Below are 14,264 nucleotides of genomic sequence, written 5' to 3'. Positions count from 1 at the left end.
TCTTCCCCAGGTAAGTGACGCACACACACTCCGCCATCCTCAGGATGTAAAAGAAGAGGTGATTGGCCATTGTAGAAGCTTTTGGCTGCAGACTTGGGTTACCATGGGCTTCACAGCCCCATACACAACAAACTGAGATGCCCATTTTTTTTTCTGCTATCACCACATCAACTTCATGGACAACATGTTCACTTGCTGCCTAATATATCCCACCAATTTTCAGATGCCATTGTAACGAGATATTCCCTTTACCCCTCAGTAGTCATAATGTTATGGCTGATTGGTGTATGTGTGTGTATATATATATATATATATATATATATATATATATAAATAAATGTATGTATATGTATATATATATATATATATATATATATATCGATACTGTGTGTATGTATGTATCAGTTTATATATATATTTATATATATATATATATATCTGTATTATTACATAAATAGTATATATATATGTTGAGTTATAAATATATATATATATATATATATATATATATATATATATATATATATATATATGCATTATTACATAAATATTATATGTTCTGTATAAATTGTGTAATATATAACTTTAGTTATATTTATGTAATATATAGCTAAATATACTGTATATATATATGTATATATATATATATATACATATATATATATATATATATATATATATATATATATATATATATATATATATATATATATATAGAAATATATATATATATATATATATATATATATATATATATATATATAGAAATGTTGTGTCTACATTATCCTCTAGTAGTCTATCGACTTCTGAGGGAAATAAAACGTATTTTGACCCACTGCAGACACCGTTCAGTGAAAGCAGGAAGTTAATAGAGTAAACGCCAGAGCAGGATGAGCCAACAGCGGCCATATTTACTGATGGAGCAGAGCCTGTATTTCCTACTGGATAGGCTGGCGGTAGCCATGTTTACTACTGGCACAGTATTTTTTCAGCCATGCTTGTTAAGGGCGCCTATAGCCGTTCATGTGGGCTCCTTGCTGGAGTATAGGGGATTTGGGCATCTCGGCCTGAGAGCCGCTCATTGATGAGTGCTCAGTGTCCATAGAAAGGCGGTAAGTGAATGCAGGGCTCTCCATCGTACTGTCCAGTCCCATAGACTGCATGCAGCTGTCAGCACATTGTGCACTGCAGACATCACACTGGGAAGATGTCTGATAACTTTTCTTGTACATATCAGCACTTGGGAGTTAGAGAGAGAGATAGGAGATATCTGTACATGTCACAAGATTTGAAATTTTAATCCTATTTCTCTTTTATCAGGTAAATGTAAATCCAATCACTAAAATCTCATTTAATCCTTAAAAGTGTACAGATGTAAACACTGACTGAATGATGATGGGGGGGCGAAGCTAGAAGGTGATTGGTTGCCATACACCGCTGCTCCAGTTTTGATAATTTCCCCTCAAAATATATTTGACAGTTTTTTTAAATAAACAACTTTTCAACTTGGCATCTCAGTGCTGCTGATTTTCCGCATCTCCTTTGCAGACACTTCCTGTTTACATGCAGTTACAGACTGATAGGACTCATTCAGGTGGGCAAAGAGCCCCATTCTCTGTGCTGAGTGGCGTTTTGCTGCATCTACCTTGGAGCTGCTCACAGGTAGCCTATAGAAATGGATGGAGATGCAGCGACTGAACACCGTTGCATATCAACATTGAACATGTGTGTGGGAAGGGGGTGCACGGATCCGAGAGCACAGCGTCTACATTCACATCCAAGCACCTGCTCCTATGTGTGGCAGTTTTAAATGTTCAGCTGCTGCATCTGCATTCACTTCTATTGGTTGCCTGCGAGCACCTTTGGGGTGGATGCAGACGCAGTGAAATGGGGCTCATTGCCTATCTGAATGAGCCTATAAATTGTCCCAGATGCAGACTTTAGGTTCATTAACACAAGCCGTAAAATCAGGGGGTTGAGGCCCCCCAACTGCCCACCCTGAAGGGCATGCAGCTAGTCAGGGCTGTGCACGTGCTGTGGCAAAAAATGAAATTTTGTGCAACTTTAGGCCAACGGCCCTTCAACCGCATGCAATGCATATAGTTGCAGAGTGGTGATGCAGCATTTTGAAGGTTAACAGGTGGTGCAAAATGCCCTCTGAAAAGCAATCCACCGCAGATTTAGAAAAGCAGTTTTGTGTGAATGAACCCTTTGTGTCTAGGGCTCCTCGTCTGTTCCTAATCGTTGATCTGATTGGTCGAGGTGGAGAATATGACATCAACATCTTGCCTCTCCACCTTGCCCAATCGTGAGGCACAGGTGCAGCAATCAGCCTCACTGCAGCAGGCTGAAATACATGGCAGCTGGATGCTGTACTGATTGTTAGTCGCATTTAGGGCCCTGTGTGTTTGGTGACAAATGCCTAGAACACAGAATTTCTGCATTGTGGGTGTATGTCCCTGAATGCATTTGACACTAAACTAAATAAAGCTCAAACAGTGTCCAGCCACCGTGTATGTCTCAGCCCATCATAGATCTTGACAGGCTGCTGGCAGTGGGGTTAGCCACTGCACCGGTTTCTCCAGCGTGCTCGAAAATGCCTAGATATGACAGACTTGGGCTAAACTCCCAGTGTGCGTGTATCCTTACAATTAATGGCTTAATAAAGAAAACCTCCTATGGGCAACCAGGTCACCTTAACCAGAGCTGAAGACACTCTAAGTAGCTGGCATCATGAGAGATGTAAGCATGGATGGGGTCACCTGGAGTGAAGACCATTAGGTAAATATATGCCCTTAAGTGTGGTAGGAGGGGACCAGACTGTAACCCAGGATCTATAGAGTACCTCCACTAACATGTTTTAGAGCGGATGCCCCTTCATTAGAGTGGCCCCTAAAACTGTGATGAAGGGGCAAGGGCTCTGAAACATGTTAGAGAAGGTACTTCATAGATCTAGAGTTGCAGTCTGATCAACTCTTAGTTTACTTTGGGGTGTATGTTTACACCAGGGTCATCACAGTGCTCACTCCAGATGACACCATCTCTATGTAACCTCTTGCTAACCACTATAGCAGGAATCTCCAAACTATGGCCCTCCAGCTGTTGCGGAACTACACGTCCCATGAGGCATTGTAAAATTCTGACATTCATACATGTGACGGCATGGTAGAAATTGTAGTTCCTGAATAACTGAAGGGCCATAGTTTGGTGACCCCTGCACTAAATCATATGTGCAACCGCAAGAAAGGTGAGCTTTAATGACAAGTCGCTGCACATACAGTATGTACCTATGGCAGCATGAGGTTATGTGCCGCTGCATGCTCCTAGCACACTTATTGAGCTGTCACCGGAAGCTCTTAGCCCTTGGCTTCTGATCAGGGGCAGATGTGAGATCAGGCATGTTTAGATCCTAGTGCCTCTTTAACACCAGTGGACTGATTGGGTCTGCCTGTCAGTTTTTCAGGTGGACCTGATTGGACCCTCCAGTCTCCTATGGACATGTCTGTTTACACTTGCCGACATTTGATCCAATACTATCCACTAAAAACAGACAGATGGGGGTCTGCTCACCATCCGTCTGGGGGATCGGATGGTAGTCTGGTCCAAACGGATAGGCGATACATTTACAGCCAACCTCCAGATTCCTGCTGAGCAGGGGAACTCAAGCGTGAAGTGGCTCTGCAACTTACACGTGTATTTGCAAATGTGTGCCAACTAAACCCCTGTTTTTAATACAACCTGTTAGGCAGGACAATTCAGTTGTTTGCAGGCTAGTCAGTGAGTCGAACTGGGAGTTTTCTTTGGTTTTGCTTGACATGTGTTGCCCTTCCATGTGCTCCTTTCTGCAAAGGCCAGTTATAGGTGAGGGCAGTGGCTATTTGTACTGTTGGAATACTGGTCAGGGGACGCACTATACACCTTTGCCGCCATTGTGCAATATGCTGGTTGACCAGTGCGCCCCTGTGCCTTTTAAGGAGGGGTGGGCTCCATTCAGGCTTATCTGCCCTGTATATATCCATTATTATGCACGTGATTCCACTATGGAGGCTCTCACAAATGTTAGTTAGGACTGCAGATAATACTGGGGGACCATGTAGTGGCTCTGCAGCTTACACATGTATTTGCAAATGTGTGCAGACTAAACCCCTGTTTTTAACACAAACTGTTAGACGGGACAATGAATGGTTGTTTGCAGGCTGGTCAGTGAGTTGAGCTGGGAATTTTCTTTGGTTTTGTTTGACATACGTCGCCCCTCCATGTGCTCCCATCTACAAATGCCAGTTATAGATGTGGGCAGTGGCCATTTGCTTGGACTCCAATGGAGCCTGCCCCATGTGGAAGGGGTTTTATTCTGTTAAGTGCCCTTTAATGGCTGGAAGGCAGCGTGGCTTCTGTATCATATAATTTCTGTGATTGGCTCTCACAGTGGTCACACGATTCTGAACCCTGCTGCTGGCTCCTGATTAGGATTGAGCGCAGGCATGTTTTAGATTCTAGACTGAATCAATCTGAGTGATCCCACCAGGAAGCTGTCTCTGTACTTGGCCAATCCTAGGCAGCCAAGCCGTTCCTGGCCATGAAGCTGCGATAGCTCCCTGGCAGGATTGCTCAGTTAGTTTCCAACTTGGATCTGGACATGCCTGAGCTCCTCCTTAATCAGGAACAAGTTGGACGGTCTCCCAATCATGTGACTACTATGGCATCCAATGACACGTGACACACAAGCTGCAATAAAGCCCACTTGTAAAGGTCTGTGTTAGAGGTTAAAACCCTGTAAGACAAAGGCATAATGAGCTGGTACAGTGGGGATCGAAAGTTTGGGCACCCCAGGTAAAAATTTGTATTAATATGCATAAAGAAGCCAAGAAAGATGGAAAAATCTACAAAAGGCATCAAATTACAGATTAGACATTCTTATAATATGTCAACAAAAGTTAGATTTTATTTCCATCACTGACACTTTCAAAATGACAGAAAACCAAAAAATGGCGTCTGCAAAAGTTTGGGCACCCTGCAGAGTTAATATCTTGTACTGCCCCCTTTGGAAAGTATCACAGCTTGTAAACGCTTTTTGTGGCCAGCCAAGAGTCTTTCAATTCTTGTTTGAGGTATCTTTGCCCATTCTTCCTTACAAAAGTCTTCCAGTCCTTTGAGATTTCTGGGCTGTCTGTCATGCACTGCTCTTTTAAGGTCTATCCATAGATTTTCAATTATGTTGAGGTCAGGAGATTGTGAAGGCCATGGCAAAACCTTCAGTTTACGCCTCTTGATGTAATCACCCGTGGATTTTGAGGTGTGTTTAGGATCATTATCCATTTGTAGAAGCCATCCTCTCTTTAACTTCAGCTTTTTCACAGATGGCATCAAGTTACCATCCAAAATTTGCTGACATTTTATTGAATCCATTTTTCCTTCTACTCGTGAGATGTTCCCTGTGCCACTGGCTGTAATACAACCCCAAAGAATGATTGATTCACCCCCATGCTTAACAGTTGGACAGAGGTTCTGTTCATTAAATTCTGTGCCCCTTCTCCAAACGTACCTTTGCTCATTCCGGCCAAAAAGTTCAATTTTAACCTCATCGGTCCACAGAACTTGTTTCCAAAATGTGTCAGGCTTGTCTATATGTTCATTTGCAAAGTTCAAACGCTGATTTTTGTGGTGAGGATGTAGAAGAGGTTTTCTTCTGATGACTCTTCCATGAAGACCATATTTGTACAAGTATCTCTTTATAGTGGAATAGTGTAACACAACTTCAGTGTCTGCCAGATCTTTCTGGAGGGATCGTGCAGTCAAACGTGGGTTTTGAATTGTTTTTCTCACAATCCTGCAAGCTGTTCTGTCTGATATTTTTCTTGGTCTTCCAGATCTTGCTTTAACTTCCCCTGTTCCTGATGATTGCCATTTCTTAATTACATTCCTAACCGAGGATATTGACATCTGAAAACGCTTTGCTATCTTCTTATAGCCTTCTCCAGCTTTGTGAGCGTCAACTATTTTCAGTTTCAGTTTTCTAGACAACTGCTTAGAAGATCCCATGGTGCTGATTGTTGGGGCAAGGTCAGATGAGTCTGGACATTTAAAACCTTTGAGATTGACATCACCTGGTCTTCCCAGACGATGATTGAGAACAATCCATTGCACTGGCAGGTCTCAGCCTTGTAAAGGGGGCAGTGCATGCTATAAATTCTGCAGGGTGCCCAAACTTTTGCAGACGCCATTTTTTGGTTTTCTGTAATTTTGAAAGTGTCAATGATGGAAATAAAATCTAACTTTTGTTGACATATTATAAGAATGTCTAATCTGTAATTTGATTCCTTTTGGAGATTTTTCCATCTTTCCTTGGCTTCTTTATGCAAATTAATACAAATTTTTACCTGGAGTGCCCAAACTTTCGATCCCCACTATATGCATCGCATAGTTGCTCATTATGAAATACTTACCTTAGAATGAAGCTGTCTCAGCAGCGCCCACACACTGCTGAGTTGGCTGACATCTTCCCCGGTGTTTCTTCTGAGTTTGCGGAGCCGCCATGATGTCACTCCCACGCATACACGTCGGAGCTAACATTTGCGGCACGGTAAGCCTTCAGAGCTCATGTGCTGATGACATTGGCTGCATGCATTTGGAATATCTCCTAAACTGCAAGTTTAGGAGATATTCACAGTACCTACAAGTACGCCTTATTATAGGCTTACCTGTAGGTGCAATTAAAGAAGAAGATTTTACTTCCTCTTTTAAGGGGTAAAGTCTCCCCTGATGCCAGCCACCTAGTAAAAGTGTCAGCAATGGTTTTAGTGACCTGGTTTCCCAATGCAGGTCTTTCTCCCTTGTGGTTATGTTCAAGCTACTAAATTGTAAGTGTAGTTTTACTCTTTGGATTCTTTAAAAGGTGTTTTTATTATTTTCTGCACAATCTGGTGTGTTCTGTTTTGTGCTTTTATTTTTGTTATAAAAATATATATGAACCTATTGGAGTGCTGTCACCTCCTGCAATCACACCTAATATAAGTTTTATGGAAGCACATCAAAATGCATGTAAATGCTCTGAAGATGTATTTGCACTGTAGGAGGTTGGATTGAATGTTTGGAACGAAACTGTATTTTATCACTTCGGACACGTGTGAGTAAACCGCCTAGGAAAAACACAAGCATCCACCAGAAACAGGCATTCACCGACCGCCAGAAATCTGCTTGTTATATCAGCTCAGCAATGTGGAGTGATAATAAGGGCATAAAACACAATGAATGGATTTAGCTGTATTGCAAAATACCCATTGAATCACACCATATTAAACGGGATTATTTTAAAATTCTTTTTCCTTTATGACTTTTTCATCCATTCCAATAGCTGATGCAATCTTCCAGGTCTTTAAGAAAACCACAGTGTAAAATTCTGGATAATAGAGGGTTTCTGAAAATCTGCATAGCGAGACAATGAGTCTGTGATTAGGTGCAGGCTGGCGTAGTTTAAGACTGAGATAGGGTTGGGAAAACGTGAGTTGTTCAGTAAATTAACTATTGGGGTTGAAAGATTGCTGCTGTACTCCTGGTGAAGACACTGGCACCTATCCGAAGGCCGCCCTCATTCTTAAGCTGGCCACACACTAGTAGATTTTCGAACCAACATTTGTACATAAATTGTTATCAGTACACTATTTCATTGGGCGACTATGTGGCAAATGAAGTTTAATGTTGATAAATGTAAAGTTCTGCACTTGGGGGCTAAAAACATGCATGCATCATACATACTTGGGGGAGAACTCCAGGGGAATCAATAGTGGAGAAGGATCTGGGTGTTCTGGTAGATCGTAAACCTAAAGGATAAGTTCACTTTTTAAGACTTGTCCCAGACTTGTGACTTGTCCCAGAAAGCTTCGAATGAGGAGAGGGGGGCTGGAACCTGTCAAAAGGAGGTGCCTGCTGTTTTTAAAGCTAACAAAATTCTTCCTTGTATAAAGGCGGTGTGGACTCCAGAGAGCGAGACCTTATTTTGCCCCTGTGCATATCATCACTAAGACCTCATCTGGAATATGCAGTTCAAGTGATTGTAAAGTCTCATTTTTTTTTTTTCCTATTAAAATAACAAATGGACTTACCTCCTCTGTGCAGTTGGTTTTGCACAGAGCAGCCCGCATCCTCCTCTTCTCAGGTCCCTGGCTGGAGCTCCTGGCCCCTCCCTCCTGTTGAGTGCTCCCACAGCAAGCAGCCGGCTATCGGGGGCACCCGAGTCGAGCTGCAGCTCTGTGTATCTATTCAGACACGGACCTGCCGCTCGGCCCCACCCCCCCCCCTCTCCTGATTGGCTAACTGAGTTTGACAGCAGCGGAAGCCAATTGAGCTGTTGTGTCTCAGCCAGTCAGGATAGAGAGTCCCAAATGGCCAAGGCACTCGTGGACATCGCTGGAAAGAGATGGGGCTGAGGGGGACTGCTAAGCACAGAAGGCTTCTTTTTAATGTATAGAATGCATTAAGCTTAAAAAAGACCTTCTGACTTTACAACCCCTTTCAGTTTTGGGCACCAGTTCAGAAAAAGGATATCGGGGAACTGGAGCAAGGGCAACCAAACTCTGATAATAGGCATGGAGGAGCTCAGCTTTGAGGAAAGATTATAGGAACTGAATTTTTATTCTTTTTTGAAATGACACTACAGTATAGATCTACTTTAAAATAAAGTGCTATAATGGAAAAAAAAATACTTGATTTTTGATTTTTAAATAGAAGAATATTTCAGCATTTATCTAATTGTTGTCTTTGACCAGATGAGCCTCAATGCTGCAGTGACCACCATGTCTTCATCTGCCTCGTCATCGTCTGGGAAAGGAGCTGGAAAATTAACCAGTTTTGTCCCTGAGCTCCAGAGCATGATGTAAGTGCCACATCTCTTGATTCTTTAAAGCTTTCTGGACCTGTTCTAGAGCTGCATACATTGGATTGGTTAAAGGTGAAACCTTTTAGTAGTAAACCAGGGTATAACCCCTACCAGTGTTTTTTTATTTATTTATTTATTTTTGTCATATGTGTCCCATAGGAGAGATTTCTCTTCATTTCCCATCCCATAGTCAAAACAGGAAGTGAGAGGAACATCTTCCAAAGTGAGGAAATCCTGGTGTCCCCATTGGGAGTTTTTCCCTGTATTTCTGTTCTGGGGACAACCTAACATTTTGGATTTTCTTTTACTCTGTGATAACAGTAAACAGGACAAATGGAAAAGGTGAATCTCTTCAACGGAGGTACAGACCATAATAAGAACCTGACAGGTCAGGTATTCTAATCCCTAATCTAAGTTATACTTTGAAGCTGAACTCCCTGCAATTGGGTACAATCACAAATACATTTCAGCTGTCAAAACCGAACACCCTAATGTACCTCAATATTTGCTACCCTTTTTTTTTTTTTTTTTTTATACTATTGACTACGGTTATCTCTCACTTGCAATAAGCCTCAAGCACACAGGCACAAAAAAGTTGCTTTCAGAGGTGTATGGCATTATTTTTTTATGCCACCCAATAGCCAAAGTTCACATGCACATTCTGGTGTTTAAATCCATATTTTAGAACAATGTGAAGTGGAACTATACTTGCCTCCACACCAGCCCTCCAGTTTTCTGGAGCTCCCACCACGGCCGCTGACCTCTTAGACCTGTCTTCATGCGGGTTCTGATCCTCAGATTTATTTGGCTGAGCCAAGATAACACCATTTATTCATCTTGGCAGATGCCGGACAGGTGGGGTAAGAAACTTTTAATGCATAAGAGACCTAGTATGTTGCTTCTGCATTAAAAAAAAAAAAAAAAAAAAAAAAAAACGGCAGATTTCCTATTTAAAGTCCCACTTTAAGGGATGTAAGAAAAAAAAAATGCCAGCAAAATGCACAATCTGGAAAGGAGCGTAAAGGCTTCATTTACATAGTGTGTGCTAACGTTTACTTGCATACTGTGAAAATGTGCAATGTTGTTGTACAAGGCCAACATGTAAATATCAGCAGTGTGTAGTTGGCAGACGCTGTGTTCATTGGTTACACACCATTGAGATTTACATGTCAACCCTGAAGGAGTCATGCAGTCTGCCAGAGCAGAGCTAATGCTCCTTGCTTGTATTCTATTGCTATAGGCCGTTCTCCATCAGGTTTGCAATCAGGACGGGGCTTGGCAGCTGCTGTTATCAGTGTCATGATGCTGAAATTTTCACAATGCATGAATGGACATGGGGGGGGGGCGGAGCCAGCATGGTTAGGGTGTTGGGGTTACCCATCAGGTATGCTCTGGCAGCCAGTGGGAGGAGCCTTTTCTGCCCGTGTACAATTTGACCCTGGCCAATCAAATTATACACAGGCAAAAATGGCTTCTCCACTAATAGATCAACTGCTCACTCCTCTTGTCAGCATTTTCCCTTCAGCACATGTGCAGGCAGCAGAGCCTTATTGGCCCCAAGTGCTGCCCCTCCCTCAAGCAGACTGGCTGCTGCTATACAAGGGATGACTGGGCTGATATTAAAATATTACTGAAGGCAAACCTTTTTTGTTTTTTTAGTTTTGGATGGAGTGGAGAGAGATTAGAACACCTGTCAGTTTTCCTATTGCTTTCTGTGTCCCCATTATGGGGATTCACCCTCTCAATTTGCCATGTTTACCATGAAAGTGAAAGGAAATCCTAGGATTTGAGTTGTCACAAGTATAGAAGGTGATGTCCAGGAATTTTCTCATTTTGGAGGGATTTCCTCTTACTTTGTTTGGCTATGGGACAGGAAGTAAAGGGAAATCTCCCCAGTTGGACATGGTGGACAAAAACTGAAAGAGATCTATCCAAAGTGCAAAAAAAAAAGTTTTATGTTTTTAGTTCGAGGGTTAGTTCACCTTTTACCAAAAAAAAAAAAAATGAACTAGCATGTTTAGTTTTAACTAATCATCTGAGCTTGCTTTTCTGAACTTGCATGAATGTATGTTGAAGTTGCAGCTACTGGAATTGCTGTGTTAGACCAGCCTTTTTCAACCAGGGTGCCTTGAGGTTTCTTTAGGGGTGCCTTGGCAAAATGCCTAAAAGTTGCCCAAAAATTGTTTACAATCCAGCATGTGGATGAAGGCTGCCCTTTAGTTACACTAAGTCACAGGTTTTCATTGTGCACCATTACAACCTTCTAGCTGCCAACGCTCTAACGACCAATGGGGTTCTTCAGTTGATAAAGAAGATGTCCGTTGCCTGCATAGCATCCTTGTTTGACCCTCCCCTGCCCCTCTCCATCAGCGTTGGGTTCATATTAGCTGAATGATGGAGAAAAAATGAGAGAGAAGAGAAACATTGAAATACTAGTTTGCAAAAGTGCATTTGCTTTGGAAGAATAAATCCCCTCTAACGTTGGGTGTCCTACTTGGACTTGTGAATGTTGCTGCATTTTGTAAAACTATTAGAATAGTTTTTACATTTTACAATGGGGTGCTTCTAGACTTTCCATAATGTTTAAAGGGTGCCTCGAGATTTTCCATATTTTTTAAAGGGCACCTTGACTGAAAAATGGTTGAGAAACACGGTGTTAGACCGTAAAGTCAAAGGAGTGGTGAGAAATATTTTCTGCCATTTTGGCCCCTGCTTATGAAAAGCGTTCTTGTTGCCATGGCAGCCCGACTGTCGTTAATTCTCTAAATGAAAAAGGGACAGCAGAAAGCTGAATGGCCACTTTCATGAGCGACAACCCCACTCTTGCCACCCTAGTGACTTTAGATCCCACCAGCTGTAATGGCTGTCCAGTTACTTCTAATTAAACACATCTCTAATTCTTTATTAATATGGGAATATTGTCACATCTCTCAAAAATAATACCTGGCCAATGTCCCTGGAAGGCTGGAAATCACTAAAGTAGACCCCACTATTCCAGCGATCTCCACTTACTTCCTGTACTGAGAGGCACAGAGGAGGATGCTCAGCATGGGCTTCATACAGAGACTGCTTTTCTTAATTCCTTTTTTTTTTTTTTTTTTTAAACATTTCACAGTACAAAGTAAGAAACGCAGAAACAGCTGAAAAAAGAGATCCTAGGCATTTCCACACCAGGCCACTTACAAAAAGGTAGACAAACAGTGGAGCCGATAGGTTTCCAGTAGTCTTAATACAGGGTACAATATAGCTCCATGGCATAACCTACAAACAGAGCAAAATGTACACATACTGAGTCTCTTCACCAAGTACATTTATATACAAGGGGAGAAGTACGTGTCCCAAACCTAAATGTATTTTCAGCCGATCTGCTCTCCTGAGAGGGGCGATGAGGATAGGAGCCATCACAAAGTCTAGACCCACCATCTCCCACCCCTATTCATAGCTTTTTTAACCTTTTCTGTATGTCTCATAAGTTCATAATGTGAGCCATGTATAAAAAGGGGTATTTCTGAGCAAAATGTGTTGAAATAGTCTCATGTTTCTCGGAGAGTAAAATGTGTGAAATATTCTCATATAATAAACAGAATAGGTTGCATATGGTAAGTCAATTTGCAGTATCGCACAAAGGCAAGTTTCTTTCGGCTTCTGTTGGCAGGTTCCATCAGTAATGGACTTTTTAGGTGTGTAGAAAGTGAAGCCGGGCACTTCAAGCCGAGACAAACAAGTCAGGCATGACCTGAGGGAAGTGTCCCTGTAGAGTCTGGTGGCAACCTGAGAAGTACTTGGTTACCTCCAGGAAAAATAATTTGAATAAATGAGGAGCTGTGTGTGACGGTATTCACCATCACTGGAATTTAAAGACAGATAAGTAATGGTTTGGATTGCTTCATATTTGCTAGCAATATCTCCATATAGAAATATTAAGATTTATTCCCATTTGCCATGAAATCTGTAATTCCTAAATGCTGTGTATATTACATATCTTTCAATGTCAGCAAGGTTTTCCTTTTGTTTGTGTATTGGGAATGTGGATTGCCCTGTCTCATTGTAAGTGCTAATGACCTCCCATTGTTCTGTGTCTGGCTATTGTGTACATTGATTGCCTCCTGGGGGCTTCTGTCTCATTGCACATGGCAGTCCTTCTGGTCAAGCTATCTGACCAATCCCTGCTGACTCATTTTCAAGTCCTCATTTGCATGGCTAAGGAGGACCTGAAGGAGACCACAGGTACTTTACAATTGACCAATAGGAAAGCGGTTGTTGGGGACGGGATGTTCGAAATTCTGTATATAAGTCTTGTTCAATAAAGTTGTTCTAAAGTTCCTTCACCCTCATCTAGAGTCCTGTCTCTTATTGGGGGAATCTGCTGCAAGGGATTGCTATGGTCTGCCATACTCCCTTAGAGAATCACTGAGCTCTTGCAAGAGCTTGTTCTGCTGCACTCTCTGGGGAAAGAAGTTCACCCACAGGAACCTGGAGCATTGTCGTAGGTCCAGGGTGGGTAGGAGATTGCGAGACCCTAACCAAGCGGTTCGTGGGGTCTGAAGTGCTTACGGTGTCTGGTGGAGTGCTTGGAGCCCTCGGGAAGCACTAGGAGCATCTGTCAACGGAGGTACCCGCTCAGGGGTGCCCTCTTCAGTTACACTGTGTATCGTCTCTGCTGAAAGGGGCAGAACACTGAATATCTTTGAAAAGCAGTTTACATGGTTGTAAATGCTTACATATACCCAGTCAAGTGATACAGAGCTGAAACAAATACTCCTACATAAGTTGTATCTGTTTACCTGCTCTACTCTACAGCCATTCAAAGTGCAGAATTTCCAGCTTGTCTGGGGTCGGAGAGATGAAGTTACACACTGTAGAGCTCAGTGAGGAGAGTTCTGATAGCTGATTGGAGGGAAGAGAGACACCCCCTCCATACAGCTCACAGGAACAGAGCTGAGGCTGTCAATCAGCTGGAGCTGGTTCATCTGTCACCTTTTTTTCTCTTGGTGTCAGGAAAATTTGTTAGAAGTGAGGATAGCAGAAGGCAGAAATGACACTTAGTGCTCCTAACTGAGGCGAGTACACACTATAGAGGATAATGCTTTGTTCATATTTCACGTCTAAGGTTTACACTCAGACCCAGAAAAGTAAAAACCTAGTGCTGAACCCTTAAGGTTATCATGTTGGTATTGCAATCCTATCTTGAAGTACTGATGTTGGTGTAGGTTAGTGGTCTCCAAACTGCGGCCCTTAGCTTTCCCTTATCCAGCTCGTGAGGCAATATTCTGGCCACTGACACCAACAATGTGGCACTATTCCTCCCACTGACACCAACTATTTCTCTCCCTAATACCAAAGATCGGGTATTGTTTACTCCCACTGGGCCGGCCCCTCTAAAGTCTGAAAA

General features: G+C 42.3%; 1 protein-coding gene across 1 annotated transcript in view; it reads left to right on the top strand.

Moving 5' to 3' along the window:
• Positions 1–975: 975 nt before the first annotated feature.
• SUPT3H (SPT3 homolog, SAGA and STAGA complex component) overlaps positions 976–14,264 on the top strand; it is an 883,959-nt gene continuing 870,670 nt past the window's right edge. The window contains exons 1-2 of the mRNA XM_082250036.1: positions 976–1,112; positions 8,763–8,869. Coding sequence (XP_082106162.1) covers positions 8,763–8,869 — 107 coding nt within the window. The 5' untranslated portion in view covers positions 976–1,112. The remainder of the gene's footprint in view (positions 1,113–8,762; positions 8,870–14,264) is intronic.

The sequence above is a fragment of the Pelophylax lessonae genome, assembly GCF_965119305.1.
Source record: "Pelophylax lessonae genome assembly, chromosome: 3".
NCBI classification, from domain to species: domain Eukaryota; kingdom Metazoa; phylum Chordata; class Amphibia; order Anura; family Ranidae; genus Pelophylax; species Pelophylax lessonae.
This window is presented reverse-complemented; position numbering and strand designations above follow the sequence as displayed.